The sequence below is a fragment of the Notothenia rossii genome (assembly GCF_949606895.1).
Source record: "Notothenia rossii genome assembly, chromosome: 9".
Classification (NCBI taxonomy): Eukaryota; Metazoa; Chordata; class Actinopteri; order Perciformes; family Nototheniidae; genus Notothenia; species Notothenia rossii.
Window position 1 is genome coordinate 38532435 of NC_136907.1, and position 27214 is coordinate 38559648.

At 41.4% G+C, this 27214-nt stretch overlaps 1 protein-coding gene across 1 annotated transcript in view; it reads right to left on the reverse strand.

Moving 5' to 3' along the window:
- Positions 1 to 212: 212 nt before the first annotated feature.
- LOC307017953 (xenotropic and polytropic retrovirus receptor 1 homolog) overlaps positions 213 to 27214 on the reverse strand; it is a 68756-nt gene continuing 41754 nt past the window's right edge. The window contains exons 2-16 of the mRNA XM_079647937.1: positions 26823 to 26874; positions 20120 to 20221; positions 19747 to 19970; positions 18770 to 18919; positions 16134 to 16217; positions 15498 to 15579; positions 14704 to 14793; positions 10226 to 10323; positions 9740 to 9919; positions 8944 to 9109; positions 8656 to 8850; positions 5793 to 5959; positions 5555 to 5694; positions 4984 to 5205; positions 213 to 4496 (exon numbers count right to left, since the gene is read on the reverse strand). Coding sequence (XP_079504063.1) covers positions 4442 to 4496; positions 4984 to 5205; positions 5555 to 5694; positions 5793 to 5959; positions 8656 to 8850; positions 8944 to 9109; positions 9740 to 9919; positions 10226 to 10323; positions 14704 to 14793; positions 15498 to 15579; positions 16134 to 16217; positions 18770 to 18919; positions 19747 to 19970; positions 20120 to 20221; positions 26823 to 26874 — 2007 coding nt within the window. The 3' untranslated portion in view covers positions 213 to 4441. The remainder of the gene's footprint in view (positions 4497 to 4983; positions 5206 to 5554; positions 5695 to 5792; positions 5960 to 8655; positions 8851 to 8943; positions 9110 to 9739; positions 9920 to 10225; positions 10324 to 14703; positions 14794 to 15497; positions 15580 to 16133; positions 16218 to 18769; positions 18920 to 19746; positions 19971 to 20119; positions 20222 to 26822; positions 26875 to 27214) is intronic.

Here is a 27214-nt window from a genome sequence, read left to right on the forward strand (position 1 = left end):
AGAAATTGTTTAATGTATTGATTCATAATATCCTTTTGGGATTGAACACACCTCACTGTGGGGGAGGGAACAGGGGGGAAACACTCATTTTAAGTAAGGGTCGATTTGCTTAGGATGAATGAACTTGGAGTTTAAAGATGATACAACATTCAAATAAAATAAAAATACATAATAAAATATATCTGATAGAAAAAATGTGATTCTATTCACCATGGCTTTCCAATGTCAGAGTTCATAATAAGACTTTATTAGCGTGTCAGCAGCTGCAACTCATGCATCACTTCCTTCTGAACAAAAGAAACATAAAGTCGGAGGCCTCGGACTTCATTTCCCAGCACGCTCAGCTATCATTTTGCACACTTTTATTACCATCCTTTCAGAAAAAGGGGATTCACCTCTCTGTCACATTGTCAAACATCTCAACATAAACGCAGTGTGGTGTTCATGGGTAATGGGAAAGTAGGTCATCATCTGCAATGTAGATAAAGAAAACCAAAAAGACACAAATAAGGCCTTCACAGGGCACAGTCAGCCCGTCCAGGATGTACAGTTCATCAGAAACAGCCCGGCTCTGCTTTCAGAGGATCATCCTGTTGGAAATGTAACAATTCAACATAATAACAAACTAAGTTCAACTCTTTCTGGAGGGTCCTTCGGTGCATTCATGCGAGGAACAAACACATTCCAAGGGTGAGGTTTGAAATGGCACATTCATAAAATAAGGGCTGCTAACAGAACAGAAGGGGAAGTGAATTAGAAGGCTGAGGTGCTCATAATGTCCCCCCCCCCCCAACATAAGACCTGAGGAGTTACAAAATAAAAGCCCTGAATGAAAGCAAAGCATATCATGTGTACATGGAATGATTGTCTGCTGCATGGACATTTCAGAAAACAGAAAGCAACGGCCCTAATTCAAAGCTAGTCACTTGGTGTGTGTGTGTGTTTGAGAAACCCTGAGTGTGTAACAAAAAGGGAAGGTAGAAAAAAAACTCTGCTTCTCTGTCCAGCCAAGACAAAGTGAAACCAGGGAGCTGGGACCGCTTTAAAATACGTTTTCAAGACCTAAGATGTTAGTCTTTCAAATGAATCATGCTTTCATTTAATATTATCCACTTTTTCTTTGTCAAGCTCACTTCAGATCACCACTGACTTTTGGTCACCATGGATACGTCAAGGTTAAACAAATTGCACCATTAAACTGGAGAAAAATGTTTTTGTTTGTACTCTAGGGGGGACAAGAGGCTATCAGGTAAAACGGAGCAGATTATCAAGATGAAGCAATAACACAACAAAGATGTGTGTGTTACGAAGAAAGAGATAAAACCCTAAAGATGCTGTTTAGTGGCCTGTTGCAACCAGCAAAGATCATATGACTAAGATGATTTGAGTATTTGAGTTCTATCATCCATTTGCACCCATGTGATCTGCCTCTCATCCCGTACTCTTTCTAATCTGCCTTTCACCTCTGCTGAAAAGCCAGAACTTCACCTATCAAATATTGCTTGGTTTTTACTATTTACCAAAACATTTTATTTAATATTAACCATGACATACTGTACACTGTTCCATTTCATGTAGAATGTCACATATTTGTCCATCTTGCACAATCACAATAAGAAAAGTGGAGAAGATATGGGAATGTTTCAGTGGGAGATCAAAGCGGTTATGATTAGGTTATTTCTCAAATGAACTGAATAGGAAGATAAAGACCTTCACAATAGTGAGAGTTCAATCATTAGTTTTCTGTAAATGATTCAACTTATTAACCTTTCAACTATATCCCATTGTCTGATAACAGGCTCCAGTGTTTAACATCACTGATGAATGAAGGACTGAATCAAGATGAAGAATACAATGTTAGAGTTTATGCAGCTCCCGGTTCTGAGCGACAGACTGTCACAAGAACAGTGGGAGTCAGCTTCTGAAGAGATCAGCTCAGTCCATTCACCCTCACTGACTCCACACGCTGCATCAAACACCATGCTTTGTGTTAAACGGCTGTGTGACGGAGCGGATCACAGAGTGACTGACTCCGCCACTGGCCGCCACACACACACACACACACACACACACACACACACACACACACACACACACACACACACACACACACACACACACACACACACACACACACACACACACACACACACACACACACACACACACACACACACACACACACACACACACACACACACACACACACACACACACACACACACACACACACACACACACACACACACACCCCTTTTCCCGCTCTGTAGCGCGACCATGAGTGCACGCTTGTGAGTCTACAAATATTTAAACATACATTTAACTATATTACACGATACTTACGTAACGGGCAGCGAACAGAGTTTCGCCGCCGTCTCCCCAGCAAAGGGAATGTGGAAAATGAGTTAATTGTGTAACCTGTTGACGGGGAGCCTGTGGGGAGGGGCTATGGGTTCAAAAGGGACGGTGTTGGCTCTGGAAGACTCATTCGGGAGATTGTTGGAGTGAAGGCAACAGCTAGGATGTGTTTAGAGGGATAGACAACCTCATTTGGTAAACTTTGATTTTATTTAAGTTATACTGTTTCCCTTTTGTCAAACAGTATATCTTTTTTTGTGGCTTAATTCAACCGACTAAGCCAAACGGACCCCGTCACAGGCTGATTCATTTAAACAGAGAGAAGAAATAAAAAGCTAAAGCTCCTCCACTGCTTCAAGCTGTTGTCTCAGAGCACAGCAGGAGCATTAGTGTGGCAACAACTCACTCTATTAGAAACATTTCCTCCAGTGTTATCACATGTACCTGTCCTTATTATACAGTAGAAGATGCTTAGGTAATTAAGGCCAGAGCCACTATTGGAGAATTTACTGTAGACTGACTAAATGTGTTAAATACCACATTTACACTGAACATACATTAAAATGACAAAAACCTTATTTATTTCAACCAACATTATGTATTAGGAGCAAAGCGGAGTGTTAAAGGGAACTGAGGTATATTAGCATGCATCTCATGTAAACACATTCCATCACATTCACTCCACAGCCAGAAGAAGCTGTTTGAACCAGCGTGTGACAGACAGGTGCGCTCCCCTTTTCTTCGTCAGCACATTTCAACCAACCCTCTCCCAGGAGACAATAACTGTTTCAGGCTTCATCGATACGGCAGGGCACAACAGAAGATGTTCCTAGAACTCATCGGAGCTCTCAGGATGGTAATGGGCCCGGAAGCGTGGACTGGTGGTATGTAGGCACCTCTCCCACTCATACATAAATAGGTTGGCATACATTCAGTAAAAGTATTTTTTAAATGAAGGATACTTTATCAACATGGGGGGACAAAGGAGTTAGCGCAGGTCTTCATCTTTCTTCCAGAAACAAAAGAAAGGTTCCTCTCAGCTCACGGCCGCTGGTCCATGCAGTCTGAACAGGATGTACTATGTTACTTTCTAAGTACTTTCATACTGCCCCCTAACTTGGTCCGTCTTGTATTTAAAACCACGGTTACAAATATTTGCAACACTTTGGGAATATTTCTTCTTCCATGGGTCTCAAAAAGATGAATGGTCAAGTTGTGCACATCCATGAACAATACAACACACCAAAGTCTGTGTGAACCAAGTCCATTTCAATTCACATCTACAAAGTGCATCTTTCTAAATATGTGTGTGTGTGTGTGTGTGTGTGTGTGTGTGTGTGTGTGTGTGTGTGTGTGTGTGTGTGTGTGTGTGTGTGTGTGTGTGTGTGTGTGTGTGTGTGTGTGTGTGTGTGTGTGTGTGTGTGTGTGTGTGTGTGTGTGTGTGTGTGTGTGTATGTTTCTAAAGCATGTAAGGTGCAGGTAGGCAGCTCTGTGATGATTTGAAGGGAAGCTTAAGAGTGAGGGAGACTCACTAAGGTTCCCCAGCAGTCTAAAAGTTGCTGAAAGGGGGGGTGGGACTTATACTATTTCCTCTTATGGGAAAAAAGAGGCCAATTTACAAGTCCACTCTTCTCTCATGAGGTGTGGTGCAGGTGGAGACCAATCACTGAAGCTTTTGGAAGCAGGAGCACTTCCTGTCAGAGGCCTGTTGGTCCTCAGCTCAGACTCACAGCCAAAGCAAAGGGTGAGCAGTGGGTGTAGTTATAGGTCCACCTCTGGGGGGTGTGGATGAAAGCAAGAGAAGTTCTTTACCCACTGCTGCGATAAGGTAGATTCTCAGTGAGGAGCCCCCCTAGTTATTATTGAATGTGGGAGAAATAGATTGATGGCCGTGATGCGGGGGTGTTGCTCCGCTGAAATACTTCAAACAGTAGGGAACCATGTAGAGGCTCATATCTCGTAGCTTTAGAATCCCTCTTGGCGGAGGGTTCTACGCCCGACTCGGTGGGTGAATTCTCGGTTAGGAGGTGGAGTTTCCTCCTTTAAATAAATTCTGGACCCAGGCGAGGGGCGTGGCCTGATGTCAGGAGTCATCGTCTGTGTCCTCGATCAGAACCTTGGTGTCCCGGGTCTTGGATCTGGAATGGGAAAGAGGCAGAATGTGTTGATATGAAGGTACAAGTGAAATGGGTGCCGAGTGGCTTGCGACAACAAAATATCTGCCCCCCCTCATCACTGCACCCTCTCTTCTCCTTTTCTCTCTATTTCCTAACAACTACACAGTAATCTTTATTGATTTGCATTTGAGTTTTGACAAACCCAGACTGAACCCTGACGCCCTCACCAACACTGACGGCTCCATTGTCCACCCCTCCACTCACGACCGTCACTTTAACTCCCTCATGAAGACCAGATCTCCGCCCTAAGGAGCGTCCTCCCTCATCCTGATCCATGCCTTCATCCAAACCTGATACTGCAGCAGCATTCTTTACGTTTCACCTGCCTACATCCTCAATAAACATCAATATGTCCAAAAAACAGCTGCACACAGGCTAAACTACCCGACCACCCCCCCTCCAGCTCTAAGGTCCCCCCCCCCATGTTGCTGAGTGTTGTTGGACTCACTGAGAGGCCAGCCTCGGCCTGCGTAGACTCATGCTGTAGCTCCTCTTCCAGTTCTTCTTGCCCTGCCGGTTCCGGACCCCGTCCTCCTGGTCCATCATCTGCTCCAGCAGCGTTTGGTCGTCTGCGTTGAGCGGAGCCACGCTGATGTCTCTGACGGCCCTGAACTCACCACAGTTATTCAGGTGTTCGTTCTCCAATCGGAAGAAGTTCCACACAAAACGTCTGCAAAGTACAAACACTGACTGTCAATAAAAAACGGGCTACTTACTAAATATTTTAACATTATTGAGTAAAAATTGTCCAAATCCTGAATCAGCAGTCGGTAATATTTTCTTCTGATTGAGAGTACATTGGTCATTACTTGACAGGAAATCAGATCAGATGGAAAAGATAAGACATCTTGGGCTTTGGAAGTTTGATCAGACAATACAAGTGATTAGGGCTGTAGGAAACATTCAGATAGTTTACTGAATAATGGTCAAGTAAGAATAATTGCAAGATTAAGAAAGAGGCAAAAGAAAAGAAAAAGGGTGAAGACAGAAATCTTTAAAGATATGATGACTGTGTCTACCTAAAGACCTCCATTGGGGCCAGCACAGTGGCCAGGATGTCGGAGATGCCGTGCAGCCCAGAGACTGTGCTGAGGGACACGGTCAGAATCCAGGAGAAGCGCAGCAGCACATCCTCCACTATGGCACTGTAGTAATAGGCCTGGGGGGAGAGAGGATGAGGAGGAGAGCAGTTTTAACACATCATCACAGGATGGGTTATATTGTCAGTGACTCGCGCCTCCTCCTGTGAGGAGATACCTTATGTGGGTACACTATCTCCTCTCTCAGGAAGGTATTCTCCCCTGCGTTCCGGTCAAACAGGCCCCAGTCCATCTTCAGATCCCAGATCAGTGTGTAACAGGAGCTGACCACCAAACAGCCGATATACAGGTAGAGGAAGATCTGTGTGTCAGCGTGGTCTTCAGCTGAGGAGAGACAGAGGGGGGGTGGTATCAGACAGCTTCCACAGCAACAGGTTTATACATTTAAAAATGGCAATGCATGTCCTATTTGTTTTCTGATAAAGCAGACTATTGTATTTGTACTTAATGAAAAGAAGACAGCTATAAGCAGGACCATGAAAAACCATCCCAAGCCTTTAACCTCTACATACATCTGCTAACCTGCTGTTCTACATGACAGCAAAATATACCTATACTTAATATACAATGTCCAAACAAGTGTGCTGAAGCACAAGTGAGAAATAAACTATATTATGTATGCAATAACACATTGCTGTCAGAGTGTTTTGGACTTTTGTTCCCATTGTCTACGGCTTCAGTGGTCATATAGAATTGTTAGCTGTAGATGTGATGAGTGGCAAACATGTTTAAGTAAATAAGAGATGAAAGAATTACAATTCAGACACCTGATATTATTAATTAATTAATTAATTAATTATATAATAACAGCACAAGTACACCTTTGCACAACATGGAGTCATGGTGCGGGGTGGGAAATGCTTCATCCGTTTCATTGAGATGGACTCATACCCTCCCAGAAATGTGAAGAAAAACGTTCTTTGAGCTGCAGGTAGGCTGAACTTGAATAATGCGTACCTGGACTCACATTCAGGTTCAGGTCCGGACTCAAGACCAGAGGTTCAGGTTCAGGTCCGGACCTTATAAGTCCGGACCTGAACCCATGGCTTGTGTCAAGTTGTATGAGTAACTAAAGTGAACTTATTGTGAGCTAATTATCAATTGAAAATAAACTCATAATCAACTCAAATTCAAACTCGTCAGGTTTATTGTGCTCCCTTCCAACTTGTGTCTAAATTTCTCTACATAGTACAAATGTAAAAAAAACACTTTTTGTCACTTAGTCTACAAATGACTTATGACAGCAACTACAGTGAACTACTACAAAGTTCAAACATGTATTTCATTTACCAAACTAAAGTAACCAAACAGTCCCTGAGCTGACTGAGCCTAAATCCCTAAAACTTTGCTGAAAGGTAGAGTGTAGAGTAGGGGTGCAACAACTAATCGACTTAATCGATTACCAAATTAGTTGCCAACTAATTGAGTCGTCGATTCGTTGGTGATGTCATCACGTGTGTTTTACGCGCAGTTAAGCTCCAACGTTATTGTTCTTTTTATCGGTACTGGAGATATTTAAAATATATATGTCATGTATTATTGCTACAAAAACATTATATCGCAGTCTTAGTGTCGCTAACTCGTTTCTAATATGCAAAAAGACAAACAAATGCGTCCAGACAAGATCTCTCTTCCCCGTCTATGTGCGATGGGGCGGGGCAGTTTACACACACGCAGCTGCTACATGCAGCAACACACTGCAGAGATGGTGGAGAAAACGCGCTCAGAGGTGTGGTTAAACTTTACCCGTCTCGATGTGGACAATGCTCGTTGCCAAAAGTGCAATAAGAGTTTAGCATGTAAGGGCGGTAACACAAGCAATTTGTCTAAACATTTAGCAAAAGTGCACCACATTCAGACGGAGGAATGCACCGGGTTCGACTGTCTTTCTAGTAGCTCTGTAGCCCCATCCACGAGTAACATTTCCACGTCAGGTGTGTATGCTAGCAGCAACACACGGAGTTAACTACATTATACAAACATGGGTTATTGATTAGAGGTAACTGAGTTATTTATTTTGTTAAAGTTTCAGCTATTCTGTTTACAGTTCTGTCATCAGATTATTTAATACGATTTGTTAAAACACTGTTGTTTCTTTTGACGTGAAATATTATTTATTTTATTTAAATAAAAAGCAATGTTAATTTTGTTCAAAATGTGTTTAGTTAATTTAATAATATATGTATTTTTGAATCAAGTATTCATCTTTTTTGTTTTCATTGTTAGTTTCCACATGCCTAAAACAACCTCAAGCTAAATCTACAAGTTGATGGCTAAATAAGAGCGTTTGAGAAATTGTGCAAGGCATACAGTAATAGTCAGAATATTCGATTAATCGTTTCATTAATCGATAGATTAATCGATTATCAAATTAGTCGTTTGTTGCAGCCCTAGTGTAGAGTAGACTATAAGCATTACACTGTTACACACCAACTATACAGTATGCACTGTAGTGACTACTACTCGACTACGCTGTCCACCATGTCTAAGCCAATCACATCGCTAGCTTCCCTTGACGTCACACAGATCTCGCGAGCAGTTGCGATATTTTACGAGACTTCATGAGTTCAGTAATGGCTGCCATATCAGAAGCCGACACCATGTTTTTCGTCTTTTCTCAGCGCAAATTTCTCGATCTATGGAAGGTTTTAGATGGTTTAGAACAAAAAGGAGAATATACGTAAGTGCTAGTTTTTTTGCGAGTCCAAGTACCGGTTCCCGACGTTCCGGTTTTAACCGGACTTGAACCGAAACTTTTTATAAGTCCAGTACCGGTTCGGCGTACCGGTACGCAGCACTATTTGTGTGTGTTTGCTATTGCCATCTATTTGGGTATTTCTCCTGTGCTAAATTAGAAAAACGGAAATGGGAAATTAAGAACAGGAGGGAGCTCCGAAAACAGGAAGACCTTTTACAAAATTATGTAAAATTATGAAACTACCATAAGTGAAAATGATAAATAAAGGTCTTTCTTTCTGTCTGTGGATTGAACACCACATGTGTTCTGTACTAATTTCTACCTTTATGTGTGCTGTATAGGGCAGCAAAGGTGACAACAAAGAAGGAAGTTGAGTATTTCCCAGCGTTCACAAGGTGAGGGAAGGCCCGTTTGGTGTCGCGGTAACGGCGCAGACACTGCACGAACCGGAACCAAGCAGGAAAACACTGGATCACTGCTCGCACTCCGTATGAGTAGGAGTTACACACATCTCTACCTGCAGGAGAGGGGACACAGACATGTGGTCAGGAATGGGTGTAGGTCCATGGTCATTGGATCCGGCTGCCAACCTTTCACTTTTCACTCTCACCCTCGCTGCTGATGAGTCCATCATGTTTTTTCCAGTCTAGTTCAAAGCTGTAGAAACAGATCATATACTCCAGGTCCATCAGAACGACACCCAGAGAGTTCAGCTGGTCCGCCAGCCAGAAGTCTGCAAAGCCAACATGATGGAAGGGAGCAGTCACCACTCGAAACTGTGGAGGGGGGACAGAGGATAGAGAAGAGATATTAGCAGTTTCCTTCACAATCGTACTGGATAGATAGAATCGGAGGGATGAAACCCTCTTTAATTGTCACACATGCAGAGCACACAGCACACACAGTGACATTTAGCCTCTGCATTTAACCCATCCTAGTACCAGGAGCAGTGGGCAGCTAGTGTACAGCGCCCGGGGAGCAATGGGAGTGGGGGGAATGGGGGGTTGTCCGGTGCCTTGCTCAAGGGCACTGCGGCAGGGCAAGAGGTGAACTGGGACCTCTCCAAGTAGCAGTCCACAATCCATATTTAGGTCTGTTCGAGGACTTGAACCGGCGACCCTACGGCTTGCAGTCCAAGTCCTACTGACTGAACCACTGCCGAACAATTGAATTGAAATTAAATGCAATGTAGGTATATGGGCTTAATGTCAAATAAGAAATAAACAGGAGGCACAGATTGCATCAAATGGTAACTGAATATTTTAGGCTATTTACACGATTAGTACTCTCTCTCAAACCCTGAAAACAATATCATTTTCTGCATCAATTATACTTTACAGTTACACAATGATGAACAATGGTTAGAATTTTTTTTTTGTAAAATGTAATTGAGTAATTTTCTGTACCAAGAGTTTTAGGAGCCAGAAGCGTGACTTGTAGTAGCAGGTCTTGAAGGGGTTGATGAGGAAGAGGAAGAAGAGGCCGTAGAGAGCGAGAGGGTTAGCCTGCATTGGTACCAGGATGCTATCACTGAAGAGGCAGGACAGCAGGCTCACACACCACAGCACCCCCAGCAGGCCTGCAATCTACACACACACACACACACACACACACACACACACACACACACACACACACACACACACACACACACACACACACACACACACACACACACACACACACACACACACACACACACACACACACACACACACACACACACACACACACACACACACACACACACACACACACACACACACACACACACACACACACACACACACACACACACACACACACACACACACACAATTAAAAGAAATCATATTTTTCAATATCATTCGGTAGTGTTGTGATTGTTGGACAGAAATATTATTTGCTCGGACCTCAAACAGATGTTGGTGTGACAGGTTGTTTCGTGGGTTGAGTTCAAATATGAGCACATGGTTAACTCCTGCCTGCCTCCAGCCGTAGGTGTTGATGCCTGAAAGAGCAGAACAGTTGCTCATGCATTAATACGATAAACACAGCTTCCTTCTTTAGGCCTTAGGCTTTTCTCAATTCTCAATTTGTTGCCTCCTAGACTCCTTAGCTGGTAGCTTGTGAGACGGAAATCAAACTCAGCCCACAATCTGAAGGACATCAGATTCCTAAAGTGCATCTGGAGGTAGTGAGGATGGAGGAGGATATACCGGTGTATTCTCTGTAAGTATTTCCGGCATCAATGATGTTTAAAAGAGGCCTGGCACACTGGAATAATCACAGACCCTGTCAGGTCTCAGCAAATGTAACTGTTCCCCTTGTAACCATGAGTCGTAATTATTTAAGATGATCAAATGTGCGATCAAGCTTTCTTCAGGTTTATGTAGTGCCTTGTAAGAAGCTGTCCTAAGATTCATCGATGACATTTCTTCTGGATTTTACTTGTATTTTTTATTAATTTGCTATAATCATGGCCTGAGGCCTGTACTACGAAGCAGGATTTTCGCTTGGCGAGCTAACTTCAGGGAAAGCTCTGGGTTTCCGGTCCTATGACGCTGGTTCTCTTCTTACCGGGCTAGATCTCCATGGCAACTTATGCTGAACGGATAACCTGGGGGGTATACTACGAAGCAGGATTTTCGTTTAGCAAGATAACTTCTGGGATTTCCGGTACTACGAAGCTGGTTCACTTTTTAGCGGGCTAGATCTCCATGGTGACTTATCTTGGAACCTAGTCTGTGCTCCGAAGCAGGATAGGTTCCAGGATAAGAGATCAACTCAGCAAAAGCACCACGCCTGCTGACCAATCAGAGCTTAGTGCGCGGAGGAAATACAGTTTAAACTGTCGTTGCAGGAAAGACGGCCGGCCAAAAACACTGACTGTGTGAACGTGAAAATTAATAGAATATCACCTCCCATCTTCAGAGCAATCGGACTCTTATAACTATTCTTATACTATTATGTAAAGAAAGCTTAATTAAATATCTGCCACAACATAAGTAACCGGATCAAAGTAACATTACGTATCCTACAGTCCGCGGCAGGGCCGTCCCTAGACTTTTGGGGGCCCTAAGCAAGCTTTGGCTTGGGGGCCCCCTCACTCTAGCGCGTTCTCACTACACACAACACGGAACCAACTTTTGTCTTATGATGTTAGCATAAGCTCACATATTGTATAAATAAGCATGTAAACACCGTGGACCTAACATCGTCTAAGGGGGTCCTCACCTCCTCTAGGGGGGTCGGGGGGCATGCTCCCCCGGGAAGATTTTTTTTAAATATTGAATTTAAAAGCATCAATCTGGTGCACTTTGAGAGAAACATTAAGAGATCTATGGATACATATCTCAACACCCATATGAAACAGAACTGTAAACAGATTTTTCTTTATGGATATCTTACAAATCACTATCACTTGTCATATAGTATTTCATAACTCTTTTTCATTTATTCTCTCTGGCTGTCCATCATATAATGTTCACATAGAAACTAGCTGTCAATAGGAATATCATTCAGAAGAATTATAATTTCTTGCAAAAATCTGTCACAAAAAGAGGTTGCACATTTAAATTCCAGTGTTGTTATGGCAACGTCAGTGGCCAAACAGCCACATTTACTGCTGCAAATACATTCAAACATGCTGTTGACATGTAAAGCAGTGGCAACTATGCCACCATTTCAGCTGACTTTTTCTCAGAAATACTGTCACATAACATCCATATATTTCAGTGCTAGGTTGATGCTTAGCTAAGCTAACTGTGAAACACTTTAACTGACAGGACTCCGGATCAAATGTGTACTGTAAGGTAGCTTCTAGCTTCATGTCGAACAGTAAGTCAACATTTTCCAGAGAGCTTTCTTTGAAATCACCAGATAACGCTAAAAAACATTACATTTAGATTATATGACAAAGTGTTTATTTAATATATCTGGCTAGCTATAGCTGCTTGCTAACGGTTTAGCTTACCCCCGCGATTCAAAGTAACGTCAACGTAGCTGTAATTTATGCTTTGCTTACATGTTCGCATTACTTGGAAGTTTACTGACATTTACATACCTTGTTTACCTGGCTCAAGTGATTGCTCTGGGGTTGTTGTGTGAGCCACCACTTTAAAATTGTCGTATTTTTTAAGAAAATGTTTTCTTATGTCCATCTTCAAAAACTCTGAGTCCGACTGACAGTTTATTTTAAACATTGTCACAGCTCACATGATAGGTACCTGTCAGCCAATAAGACAGATGTTTATTTCCATTCAACTCTCTGGCTGGTCTGGTGTCTTGCCTCTGTTGCATTCACTGAACACGGGAAATTACAATCCTGCCGTCCTCTCTTGTGTCATGATGAGGTTCAGGTAAAGCACGGTTAATGTATTATATTATTGACTCAATAATATAATACATTACTTTGAGAGTAGGCAATCTAGGCATATTAACACAATTAATTAAACATACTTATCACGGCGACGGTGTACTGAGATTTATTTATTTTTTAAATTAAAAATTAAAACAATTTTTTTTTTTTTTGCTAGGGGGCCCCTTAGTGGCTGCGGGGCCCTAAGCGGCCGCTTATGTCGCTTAATGGGTCGGGCCGGCTCTGGTCCGCGGCACTGTGAGTGCAGACGTCGATGTGTCCCATTATTATTCATATCACATCATATCACATCATAATGTATCATATATTTCCTTATCTGAGTCAGCCGAGCCGTATCTGGCCGTACAACACTCAGTGTCACATACTGTAAGCAGAAGTATTATTTTAAGCAACACATTAAGTTGACGAAACACTTGAGTCAAATGTAATTAAAGTCAGATCCACTCGTGTCTTGGCAGTGATATCATAAACCTGTTAATGTACGCATTCAAACACTTTTTCTTTTACCAGCTGTATTCACCTTGCAGGTGTAGCTATGTGGCTTTTATCCTGGATGAAGTATTTAAGTCATGGATGTTTAAAGTTTAACTTCTTCATATTTGACTAATATTATAGCTGACTTTTCATTCAGGAAGTATGACGCTGCGCTGTCAGTACGCTTCTCCATGTTTGTGATTGGTCGAATGCTCCAGATACCACTCCTTTTATGTGAACGCGCACCTAACTAGATAGGGCACGGCTGGCTTGAGCGAACGAGTTGATAGCCAGCGTTGTAGGACAGTTTAGCGAGAGCGGCTTTGTTTTGGATTAAGTCAACCGGATAACTCAAAACATATCAAGAATAGGTTGAACTAGATTCATAGTATACCCCCCTGCTCTGGAGCAGGTTAGGTTCCAGGATAAGAAATCAAGTCAGTGAAAGCACTGCCTGCTGACCAATCAGAGCTCAGTGTGCGGAGTTTAAAGCTATCAAGTCATATTACAGGAGAAAGGAAATACAGAAAAACTGCCGTTGCAGGAAAGACGGCCGGCAAAAATCACTGACTGTGTGAACGTGAACATTAATAGAATATCACCTCCCATCTTCAGAGCAATCTGAATATTATAACATTCGCGTTGAGAAAGCTTCCTTAAATATCTGCCACAACATAAGTAACCGGATCAGAGTAACATTAAGTACAGTCCGCGGCACTGTGAGTGCAGACGTCGATGTGTCCCATTATCCTTCACATCACATCATATCATAATGTATCATATATCCTTATCTGAGTCAGCTGAGCCGTAGCTGGCCGTGCAACACTCACAGTGTCACATACTGTATGCAGAAGTATTATTTTAAGCAACACATTAAGTTGACGAAACACTCGAGTCAAATGTAATTAAAGTCAGATCGTGTCAGACGGGGCAGCAGTGATATCATAAACCTGTTAATGTACGCATTCAAACACTTTTTGTTTTACCAGCTGTATTCACCTTGCATGTGGCTTTTATCCTGGATAAAGTGTTTAAGTCATGGATGTTTAAAGTTTAACTTCTTCATATGTCTAATATTATAGTTGACTTTTCATTCAGGAAGTATGACGCTGTGCTGTCAGTACGCTTCTCCATGTTTGTGATTGGCCGAATTTTGCTAACCCCGCCCCTTTCATGTGAACGCGCAAATAACTAGATAGGGCACACCGGGCTTGAGTTACCAAGTTGATAACCAGCGTCGTAGGACCGCTTAGCGAGAGCGCGTTTGTTTTGGATTAGGTAAGCCGGGTAACTCAAACACATCCAGGGTATATTGAACTGGATTCGTAGTACAGGCCTCTGGTGTACAAATCCAGCAGCTAACGTCTGCTAACTGTGTCTCTTTATTTCCACAATTGGCTACTTTATATACAAACATGTGTAGTGCTTTACACAATAAAATATTATTATTATTATTATTATTATAAACTGCTTTAATATACAGAAACTTGCCTGGATTTAATTGTATAATTTGTTTGTGTGTATGTGTGTGAATACCTAGCAGGAAGAGGAATTCTATCAACAGGAAGCCTCCTCTGTAGATCCTGATCATAGGCCAAACATCAGCCGTGCGGATCACCACAGCCCCTTGTGAGAGAAAAGCATATCACTTTACCAACCATGTGTAGAACTAGTTTTAAACATTCAAAAAACTGTTGTGACTATTTTTCCAAATATTATCTTTAGATAATGTCCCATTTTAAAGCAAGCCATGCTGTTTCCACATAGGGCTGGGGACCATCACCTTATAATATCAATATTGTGATATGAGACGAGATATTGTCTTAGATTTGAAAAATCGTTATATCAGAAATGTGGCCTATTCCTGGTTTCATGATAAATGACAGTAAACATGATATGAGAAATTCTCCTTATATAAACGTTTTGTTTGATTGTCATCACATCTCCCAGCCCTATTTCCACATATCATGTTGCTGTGGCAAATGGTTTGAGGTTAGTTATTTACAAAAGCCATCAATTTGACTGTAACAAGTTGAGAGTAAAAAATAAAAACCCTTAACATATAAGTCATGAAAAACTAATATTCCTAAACCCCAGTGTGGTTATTTCCAAGGAAGGAAGGAGAGAGGAAATATGGAGGGAAGGAAGGAAAGAGGAGAGGATAGAAAGGAAGGAGTGAAGGAAGAAAGGAAAGAGGAAAGACCGACGCAAGGAAGGAAGGCAAGAAGGAGGGAAGGACAGAAGGAAGGAAATAAGGAGGGGAGGAAAGAAGGAAGAAGGGAATGAAGGGAGGGAGGAGGGAGGAGGGAGGACTTGTGCTAGAGGAGTACCTGTAATGACCACTGTGACCATCAGCACCAGGAACACTCCACAGTACAGCCCCACTCTGAAGGTGGTCCAGGCAGGAGCCGGCTGAGGGGACACCACAACACTCTGAGCACATTTGACAGCATTATACATACATGTGATCATTAAATAACATCACTTTACAGGCATAATGCTGTCTATCAGTGGGGAGACCACTGCAGGTGTCCTCTTATCATATTGTATCATGATTATATACAGTACAATTGCAATGTAAATTGAGAGATGTAAAGGTTAGACTTCTATGTTGGTTTTTGGGTCAAATAAAAGAGAGAGTAGTTTTTTGTTAGAAAATCCATTCTGAAGTAGCATCAACATTCAAAAGGATCAGATCAAAAAATCTAACTGTAGATTGTGTCTAACTTTTGGGACAACAAATATCCATTTAAGGGTCACTGCTAAACGTTGCTTTATGTGACTAAAACAGGACAACAGGAGCATATGAATGCAGAGGATGACGAGTTAGTGAGCAGAACCTATGAGTTGATACTGTGTGTGTGTGTGTGTGTGTGTGTGTGTGTGTGTGTGTGTGTGTGTGTGTGTGTGTGTGTGTGTGTGTGTGTGTGTGTGTGTGTGTGTGTGTGTGTGTGTGTGTGTCAGACCTGTGCAGCTCCCAGGGGGGGGACCCTCAGTCTCTTCATGGCCCTCTGCCTGTCACCGCCTTCCAACTCTGTTGTGACCAATGCCTGAAACATAGAGAGGATGTTGATGTGTCCTAGCTCTCATGTTTTTTCTACATAAACATGTTGTGACGGCCGCACATTGATTCAAGTTGTTTCTTCTAAACTGTAATGGCAGAGGAAAAGGTTTAAGGCATGTTGTTTATCATGAAATGAAATGAACTATGACACAAGTATATTATCCTCGCAACTGCAGTTGTTAATGTCCACTGTTATGTACGGTTTGAGGGTGTGGGTCTGCAAGCCTCATCTACATATTCACCTGTCGCGGCGTGCCCAGAGGCTTTTGAGTGGGCGCCTCACCGGGACGCCAGGGGTTGGTTCTCACGGAAGGAGGAAGCGTGTGTGTGGCGAATGCGGTTATTCAGCAGGATATTTAAGTTTCCTCAGCATGTATACATATGTTACAATGCAACGGGGAAGTAACTGAAAGTGGATATTGCATCGACCGACAAAGAAGCACGTCTCCGTGGAGAGGACGCGCACAGATAGAGAGATTCTCTCCAACACAGGGTGAGATCGCTCCTTTGTGCCAAACCGATCATCGTGTTTTTCTTTCTGTGGATTATAGCCTGAATAGGCCTACAAACATTTCCGTTGTTTGCTGCCGACGGGCGCAGGAGCAACAGCTTTTTTTCAATGAACTATAGTGGCCTGGATTAGGCAGTAAAGACCATTTCGGTTTATCGCCGAGCGGACTTTTTGTTGAGTTTTGTTTGTGTTTTGCTTGGCTGGAAAAATGTAAATATAATTGAATAACGTATAAACCTGTCTTTGTTTATTTTGTGAATGTGTGGATGGAGACAGTAGTACTGTAAATACACTTCCATGGGGATTCTTTTGTGGAAAGAGTAGATGGTCCGTTTATCAGTTCTGTTTTGATTTTATAATATTATTTCATATCAAGAACAAAAGACTCTCTCTCTTTTTGTCCTGATCCATTTCTATAAAAACCTGTCTGAAAATGAGCTGATCAGATTTTGGAAACTTTATGATGTCATAAAGATGTTTTGGCTTGTGTAACCATTAGCCAATCAGCAACCAAGGTAACCCCCCCTCCCCCCCACCTGAATCTCCTCCTAGAGCACCATTGAGTTCTTTGTAACCAAATCTCTCTCAGAGGGGCGTGGGGAGGGGCTCCTTATTTTCATCTAAAGTAACAGAGAGAGAATCAGCACTTTTGAAACAGGGCTGAAACAGAGGGGATTATGGGTAATGCTGCAATGATCTGTTTGGTGTTTGGAGCCAAACATTTCAGAGACATGTTCTGTATATATCTGAGACCTATCCTATATTGATGAAAAACAGTATAATAACTCTTCTTGCTGTATGCACATCAATACTAATGAAGCATATGCAAATTAAAAGTGCGCGTGTGTGTGTGTGTGTATTAGGGAAGTTAAGATTCACCGATTCAAATCGGTGCACGGGCATGAACGTTCAAGATGCGAGTGCACCGGTTGAAAGAGTGCACATCGGCTACAGTTTGGGTTGAACTCGCGATGCATCGATTGTAGCGTCTTTGCATCTGTAAAAAACCGATTCATTCATATAATATCCTCTCATCCTGTCAGCACTCCGCAGAGACGATCTTTGATCTCTGCTTCGCACTACGGAGGCCGAGAGCCTCAGTTATCAACACACATGGAAGTCGAGGAGAAAGAGAAACACAGCGCACCGAAAAATACCTACAAATCAAACGTTTGGCAAGACTTCGGATTTTTCAAGAAAGACGGAGATTTTGATAAAATTGCTCTCAAATTGTAAACGATGCCGTGCCACTTTAAAGTACACAAGTAGTACGAGGAACTTAGCGACGCACATAAAGAGACGACATGGGGTCTGAGGCCGAAAAGAGAAACCTGAAAGTTAGACATATGAGTTAAATCACTCAGTGAGGTGTTCTGTCAGAGAGAGTGGTGTTTAGTTTACAGCAGCCTGTGAAGGCCAATAATAGTTTAAATGTCTTCCTTACTGTAAGCAGTTATGAAATACCTGTTTGTGAAAGGTTATTTGTATTCTTTATTGTTCATATAGAACCCAATGCTTTCTGCTCACTGGTATGAATGAGTGTTAAGCACATCAGGCAGCAGCTGTATGGGCATTGCACTTTGATAGTTGTTATTTGCACATTGTCAATCATGGGCAATGTATCCTTAAATTGTTTAACTGTGAGGTGTTATAACATTGTACTGTACTCTGGAGAGTTTTTTAAGGTAAAAAAGGTAAAAAAGAAACAGCATGATGGGATGCACAGTAGTAGAGAGAACCAAATATGTGAAGCACTTTTTTGTTAATTTATGATTTGCTGCATATAAGGAATAAAACAAAACCCTCTGTCATAACATATTAAATTGTATCATTATTTTGCATAATGTTGAATCAAATCATATCGCAACAAGGGTGAATCGTATCGCCTGGTGTTTCAAATGTATTGTTAATGAGATGCGCATCACATCGGCCTCAGTGATGGAGATGCACATCCCTAGTGTGTGTGTGTGTGTGTGTGTGTGTGTGTGTGTGTGTGTGTGTGTGTGTGTGTGTGTGTGTATATATACCTCAGTCTCAGAGATGAGCTGTGTGATTTTCTTGCATGTGTAAAATGGAGCCACTTCAACATGGACTACCCTCCAGTCGGCCCCTCTGGAAGTCTCCAAAATCTTATCATGCTTCTTCAGGATCTTCCTGAAACCTGTGAAGTTCAGGTTCTGCAGAGACAAGCAGGGAGAGGGAGAGAACACTTTTAATGAAAGAACAATCAACGCTGTCAAAGCGGCTGATTGAAGATGTGAAACTCTAAAAAGGGATATGCCAGGAGGCTCTGCATGTGGTCCAGCTGTGTTTATTAACAGGGAATGTGCAGCGCACCTACTACAGTATCAGGATTAACGGAAACACCATGCCGGGAACAAACAAGCAGTAAATCACATCTGACATATTAAAAAGCTGTTATGAAGACACATGCAGCAGACTTAGAACCTCCTTTGGAGTTGGCTTCATGTCCACCAGATACATTTAACTCCAAGCTAACATTTACTTTGTAACGGTTTCTTTTCATGTTAATACCCTCTATAAACGTATGAATTAGTGCAGTTTTGACTGCAATTTGTATAAACTGCATTATCAGTAAGTATCACCACAACAAACTATTATAATTTATGTGACCAAAAATGTTTCTCTAAAACGTATTATGAATAGTAAACATGTTTAAATATAGTGTTACTAGGGCTGTCAATGTTAACTTATAATGTTTACCATGAACTGCAAAGCAGTAAAAGCTAATGAAAGCTAGATGTATTGCTCGGACTGGGGACAACTGATCCAGGATTAATGTTATGCTCTTGTTGGTTTCAGGTGTGGTTCAAACGGAGGAAAACCATGCACCATTTTCCTGAAGTTGAACAGGAAAGGATGATAGTGAAATGAAAAGTTAATGACACCCTCCGTTTTGTTATTTTCGAATAATAGCAAATAGAGAGAAAATAAATGAGGTGTAGAAAAGGATCACGCTTTGTGTTTTAGTTTGAGAGCGTACCTGATAGTTCTGCAGCAGAATGAGGCTGAGGTAAAACTCGGAGAAGGCCAGCTGCAGGTCCTTTATGTTCCTGTGTTTGCAGCGCTCCTGCTGCGACAGGGCGAACACCGTCTTCCTCTTCCTCAGCCCCCGCCCGTTGGCCCAGCTCTCCCTCTGAGCATCCAGCGATGACTGCAGCTCGTTCTGCAGCGTGGCAAACCGCCGCTGGGCCTCAGCAAGCTTTTCTGGAGGGAGGAGAAGAATACAAGAAAAAGGATTTTAAGTGTAGAAATGATGTGCAGGATACTAATCACAACAAACTCTCAGAGGTTTATTGAAATGAGTGTGTGTATGGAGCAGTGGTAGTAGTGGTAGTAGTGGTTGTAGTCATTACCAGAGTAGAAGGTGTTGATCTTGGCCAACTCTTTTTCACACGTCTGGAAGAACTTCTCCTCAAACTTGGCATAGTACCTTTTAACTGTATCCTCATCTGTGACTGTAAGAAGATATCAGAGGTAAGATTAGTGAACCTTCAAAACCACAGTGAAGACTATCAATCACCTTAATGGACCTGAATGGAATTAATGATGAAGAGGAGGGCAGAAAACAAATGCAATTTAAGAGCCAGTGTGTTGTGCTGTAACAATGTAAATGACCCCTCTGTGGGACGAATAAATGTATTCTGTTTCTCAATCTGATTCTGAAAGCTCCGTGCAGAGGCCTGCTATGGGCTGATCCGAGCAGAGCGAGCAGCAGAGCACAGCCTTTTGGATTATTTTGAACCTAAAAAGGTTTTATTTAAGCTTTGCAACAACATCTGTTGCATGTGCATGCCACACCTTGTTCGATGATCCTCAAATATTCTGCATGGAAAGCATGTTGAATGGTGAATTGAAGTGCTACAATGTTGCTACCTCAGCTCACATCATCCATCTGCACCTCTCCCCTGGCCTGAAGATCCAGATAGAACGACAAGCCTTGGTTATAGTCCTGTTCTTTTGTTCACCTCCCTAATTTTAACTACTTTGGACCACACTGAAATAGCGTAATAACTATTAGATGCATTGCCAAGGAATTTATTTACAAAAATGTATATTCTTCTACTAAAGAATTCTTCTGAGTCTAGTAATGCCCTGATTTTCTCTCCCATGATGTTGACATGTGTAGTTTAAATTAAGTAATCCTTCAGAATGAATTAAACTTGCTGTGATTATCACCTGATTTTAGCGGCATTAATCTCAGCATGTAAATACATGAACTTAAAACATGGATGTGTCCATATAGCGTGCCGTGACAAAGACATGGTGGTATGGCTCACAGACTGACTCATTTGCAGCATGCCTGATTTGTCTGAGCCTATTCTTAAATGGCTCTGTTATATACAGATCTCTATAGTCACATGTTGCAGTGATTCACAGTTTTCCCTACTCCATTCTCTTATTCTGATTTGGAATGTGATTTAAAATAATCCAATAGTTACTGTCCTCAGTATAAACAGACATATTATCCACAGTAATTTGGACACTAGAAAGAGAATGAGAGCAAGAAACTGGGGTTACATACTGTAACCCAGCTTCTATGAGTATAGGTGCAGACCTCTAAGGCGATCGCTATTGGGTAATGCCACTGCGCATACGCAGCACTGACAGACTTAATCCACGCCCACCTATGACGTGGGCCCCACCTACGGACTCACTTCCGTATAAATAGGAAGGAGGCCCTACAATCTGCTTTTAAGATCATTGGTTGTCTTTGTAGTTGACAACAAACATATTTGCATGTCCTCCATATGATACCATAGAGAGTATCCTGACTGGCTGCATCACGGCCTGGTACGGCAGCTGCACCGCCCTCAATCGTAAGGCTTTACAGAGGGTGGTGAAAACTGCACAGCACATCACCAGGACGGAGCTGCCATCCATGGAGGATCTATACTCCCAGCGGCTCAGGAAGAAAGCCCTCAGGATTACAAAAGACCCCCATCACCCCAGCCACAAACTGTTCTGTCTGGCAGGCGGTACCGCAGCACCAGACTCGGGGACAGTTTCATCCCACAGACCATAAGACTGTTAAACACCAGAACTGTTGAAACAACATCCACAACATTAAACTGGCTGCAATTTAGAAATTATTTATCTAATATATCATATTCAATCACTTGCATATAGACTCTTATTGCACTATTTCACAATTTTCTTTTTGTATTTACTTGCACAATTTTTTTCTATTTTATTGTGTTGCACTGTTGGAGGAGCCTGTGACCTAAGATTGTCATCGTCATAACTACAATGTAGCTATGTACGTATTACTAATAAAAGCCTTGAACCTCACTAAGCATCAAAATTAAAATGGCCAATTATACCAAAACGTTATCATAAAACGGCCTCTCGGTTAACCTGTTAAGCACTGAGCCTGTTTTAAGGGTCTCAGGCTCGAAAATGACACTTCCGGAACAAATGACCATATCGAGGGGTGAGAACCAGTAAGTGACATTTGACCAACTTTACAGGAGAGCCAAAACAAAAAATGACCATATTTTGTCCTGACTTTGTTTATTAAATTCAATCTTTAACATGAAAACTTCATAAACATGTGGATGACAATATACTTAATGAGCAATATTTTGACTTTCATTGAAAAAAATATTCTTCTATTTTTCTTTTATTCGGAATAAAGTCACATGCGCCTTTTTGGAACTAAGATTTTATATCATGAACTAAGAAAAAGGGCGTATCTGATAAAAATAGGAAAAAGGCTTTACATGAATTAGTTCAAAAGTAACAGTAATCAATTGTTATAATAACAATATTATATGAAAATATCCTTATATCATATTAGTTCATTGAATGTAATTGTTTAAAAAAAAAAACATTAATAACCATTTTAACGCATTTCCCCAAATAACCAATTGAAAATAGGCTACAGAGTCCATTGTGATCATTTAAAATATCAATATCACATTAGTTCACTGAATAACAATAAATTACATTAAATCTGGCCTAATAACTGTTTGGCAAATCAAAAAAGACTTTAGAACAATGGGAATGTCAAATATAGCAATATAATTATATACGACAACAGCATATTTCATGAGCACCTCTGGTCTCCTGCTTTCCAACTTGCAGTTTGGTCGGACAGCTCATATTTGAACTGAATCCTTTTCGGATCCTCTTTTGTGTAGCACAGCCATTTCGTTTTCTGCCAACAAACTGTTTGTCCCTCTGTGTCTTTGGTTCTTTTTCTGTGTTGTAGGGCTGTGCAATTAATCGTATTTTAATCTCGATTACTATTTTGGCTTGCAACGAGGTCCACAGTTTCCTCTGCACTGCCTGCCCTATATAACAAATGTCGTGGGGAAGTTAAAAAATATGTGGCTTTAGCTGAATACTTTGCAGTTGAGTTATACTTAAAGTTCAGGGTAATCAACTGTTAAAACGATACTGTTCAAATTATTGTTATTTTTTTAAGTTCAATAAATGGATGTTTTCAGATTCAATGAATAATCATATTTAATAATCGTGATATCAATATTGACCAAAATAATCGTGATTATGATTTTTGCCATAATTGAGCAGCCCTAGTGTGTTGTGAGAAGGACTTGAAATCCAGAAAGTCACTGTACCCAAGCTCAATCACCTTCTATGGCCTGTTCCTCCTTGCCATCCTCACAAGAGTGTACAGTTGTACCCCTCCGAACTGTACAAAGGCCCTTTTTTTCTGTCGGTCTCAATGGCTGCATGAACACTGTCACATTCCATCTTGCTGTGTCCAGACTCCATGAATGTATGGTCGATAATGGAGATGGGCAAGGTTTTAACTGCATGGAGACACATGGCACTAAAACCAGCATTCCTGTTCTGCCCACCACATGTGTCAGAGTACAGCACCACATGCTCAGTACCTGAAAGAGTTGACAGATACTGGAACATGCATGTGCTGATCTCTGATGAGTTGAATTCTCTGTTGAAGATGGATCTGTAGAAACTAAGTTTCCGTTGTCACTCAGCATTGACTTTGAATCCTGGATTATTTCATTCTCTTCATCAAGCTCTTCGGCATCTTGAAATAAGCTTAGTAACACTTCTTCAGCAGTGAAATGCTATATCATTTGATATATATAACTCATTTTTGACCAAAATGTCTGGTTCTCATCCCACACCCTTCTAAAAAGGAGAAAATTAATAATCTTTTTTCTCAAAGTAATGATAAATCTGTGAGTTGGATGTAGAAAAGTCAGAATCAATAGAGATGCTTTTTATTTTAAAGAGAATTCAGATTGAACATAGTAAAAAACTGTAAATTATTTTTTACTTATAGTGAAAACTACCCTTGGATGATGGTAAGGTAGACTAAAAGCATTAGGAATCCAAAGTACAACATATAATAAGTACCCTGTATCAAGATTGATGCAAAACAAGTGATATTTGACCTTTTTAGAGAGGTTTAGCAAAAACAATTCCACCTCTGGGGTCATTTGGGTGGAAATGGCAGTTTTTACCGTTTCTCTGGAACCCATTGGTCTTTTTTTGACCGTTAGAGCCAATAGAATCGAAGGGGAATTTCCACATACACACACACCTTACCATTGAGAAATGGTAATGTCCTGTTGCCGACCCCTGCTATACGATATAGAACACAAGTACTTATTTGTAATGCTCTGAACAACACAACTTGATTCAATGTGAATGCATTGCATTGATGTGGATGCATTAATCCCAGAGAAAGACATTTGCATGGCTGGATAGCACAAAGTAAGAGAGAACATGTCTTTTTGGTTACCTTTAAATTACATGTTTTGCTATTCACAAGCTCTAAATACTGTTTAAGTGCCTTTGAGAACGATACAGAGTTCTAATGGCACACCTCCACAGTGTTAATGTGGGAAACTGTAACAGTAAAGCAGGGTGTAGCTGGAAAATGGAGCCAAAAAACATCAATTGTCAAATGGAAAGTATAGCCTATTACCGAAAAACAGACATGTCATAATGATAATAATTATAATAATCACGGTAAATGATTCCAGTCACAGAGAGAAAAGAGCAGAATAAGGCAGAGAAAGGATAAGGAGATTACTGAGTTAATTTGGTGTCTTGTTTAAAAGCAGCCAGTCTGAAACAGTGAATCACTGAGTGTGCAGAGTCTGACTCAAAACCACCTGCAGTCTGTGTCTGGCTGACCGAGGAGGGGTGGGTCCACACACAGCTTCCTGTCTCCTTTTTGATGAAATCACACAGAAAACATCTGAAAACAGTTGTTCTCCAAAACAACTTGAGGAGTACTGAAACATATGCTCTCGCCTCACTGACTATACATTTCTTATGATCAATGCTATATTGCCATGAAAATCGGAATCAAACTGTTTGTTTTGTTTGTCAAATATGTTTCCCAAACATTTGTGCGTTATCTGTCTTATGAATTTGTATAAGTTGTCATTTAGTTTAGAATGTTTGACAGCCAGCTGAAGGCACAAGTGAACGGCTGTTCATGTGAAAGAAAATAAGCTGCTGTGTCTCCTTCAGGGTCTTCAACAGGTCTTTAGTCCAGCAGTGTGATAACAAAGGTTTGCAATAAACTCTATCCCAAAGGAAACTCTAATTATTGATTATATTCAGATCAGAGGTAACACCACAGAGAGCATTATGGTGAGCTCTTTCTTTCTGAATAAGATCTACATGACAAAAGCCAATAATATACTTCACAGCAGAGCTTTTTTCTGCTTATTAAATATAGCGGAATAGTAACCAGACACTGGCTGGTTCAATCATTTTGTATAGAAAAAAGGCCAACCTAACCAACGTTAGCTTGGCTAATTAAACGGAAGAGGGGGCGCCTCTATATGGGTCCTACAGCATGATCCCCCTAAAGAAAGACTGGGAAAGGAGCAGCGGAATTCTAACCGCTAGAGGAAGAAACTTTTTCTTGGCCTTTCTGGGATTCCGGTCACAGAGCATCAGGGAGGGAAGTACCCGACCACGGTTGAGTGTAGGGCTGCACGATTTGGGGAAATAATCTACCGTAATTTTCGGACTATAAGCCGCACCTGAATATAAGCCGCAGCAGCGGCATACCACTCTCGGTTCCACTTTTACTTTTGCGCGCTACCTGTCTCACTCTTTTCCGGCCTCCAGCTTTTCCTGCTGGAACCCGCCGCTTAAAGGTGGGGGTCCGCCAACCGGCCATAGAGCCCATAGAGTTAAAGGTGTTGGCCGTTAGCTGTAAAAATCCATAGATTAGCCGCACCGTTATATAAACCGCAGCGTCGAAAAATAGGGAAAAAGGCGCGGGTTATAGTCCGAAAATTACGGTAATTGCGATTTTTCTGACAGATTTTGCGATTGCGATTCGATTTGCGATATTTGTTTTTAAGGGACCCAACGGAAGTTTATTGTAAAATGCAGCCATATCTCTGGCTAGGAAGGTCGTATCAACAAGCTCCTGTCTCTAGCACCCCCGCAGTCCGAGCTACGAGTGAAAGAACTAAACTTATATGAAACTTCCGTTGGGTTGCTTTAAAGTCAAGCTTCAGTTTAAGATTCACCCTGTAATAGATGTAAAACATGTGATGGAGCATTACTAACCTGACTCAGATGGTTTGTTTCACCAAACCATCTAGGAAAGCTCCATTTGAAGCCATTTGGAAAAGTATTTCAAAGATACTTGGCATGTGATTGGATCAATCTGTCTATCACCTTCTATCATGGGCCACTTCTGATTGGTTAACAATGGCTGGTACATGTGGAGCACAGCACTTCTGATTGGTGTGGATGACTGACACACAAGAAGAACAAAGAAAAAAAATCGCAGGCTTTGCGATTTGATAATAGCATCATTTCAAATCGCGATTTCGATTTAAAATAGATTAATCGTTCAGCCCTAGTTGAGTGGACAAGCATTTTTGGTTCATTATGAAACTGTGGCCATATACATTTGTTAATTAATGGGACTCTGCAACACAAACAGCAGCGCCGCATTCAAAATAAACACAAATATCAGATTCTGAGATCATGTCAAGAATCGAATAATGTGTTTTTATAACAATATGGGTCTTTGAGTACTGTAATCATACTTAGATAAATGTGTGAGTGTGGAATTAGTACCTTCGATAGATGGGGCCTGGTCCTGAGCAGCATACAGCATCTCTTTGAAAGCCTGTAGACAAAACAGGAGAGAAACCGTTTCCATCGTTAGATATTGTCATATGATCTTGTTATTCTAACGTGGTCTTGCAAAGAAGTCACTTGTCAGACTGCTTCACACGGTAATGTGATTAGAGCATGCATGGAACAGTATTTTGTCAGTTTTTTTTATGAAAAAGGGCCAAATCCAGCAGGAAAATAATTGGAGTATTGTTTGTTCTCCGATTTCTCATTTGAAACCCAATTGAAAACAACAACAAATAAGACACCAAAGTGTCACACTATTCACTCTCACTTATGTGACATGAGAAATACTTCAATGCTGATGTGACCTGAGGCCTGTACTACGAAGC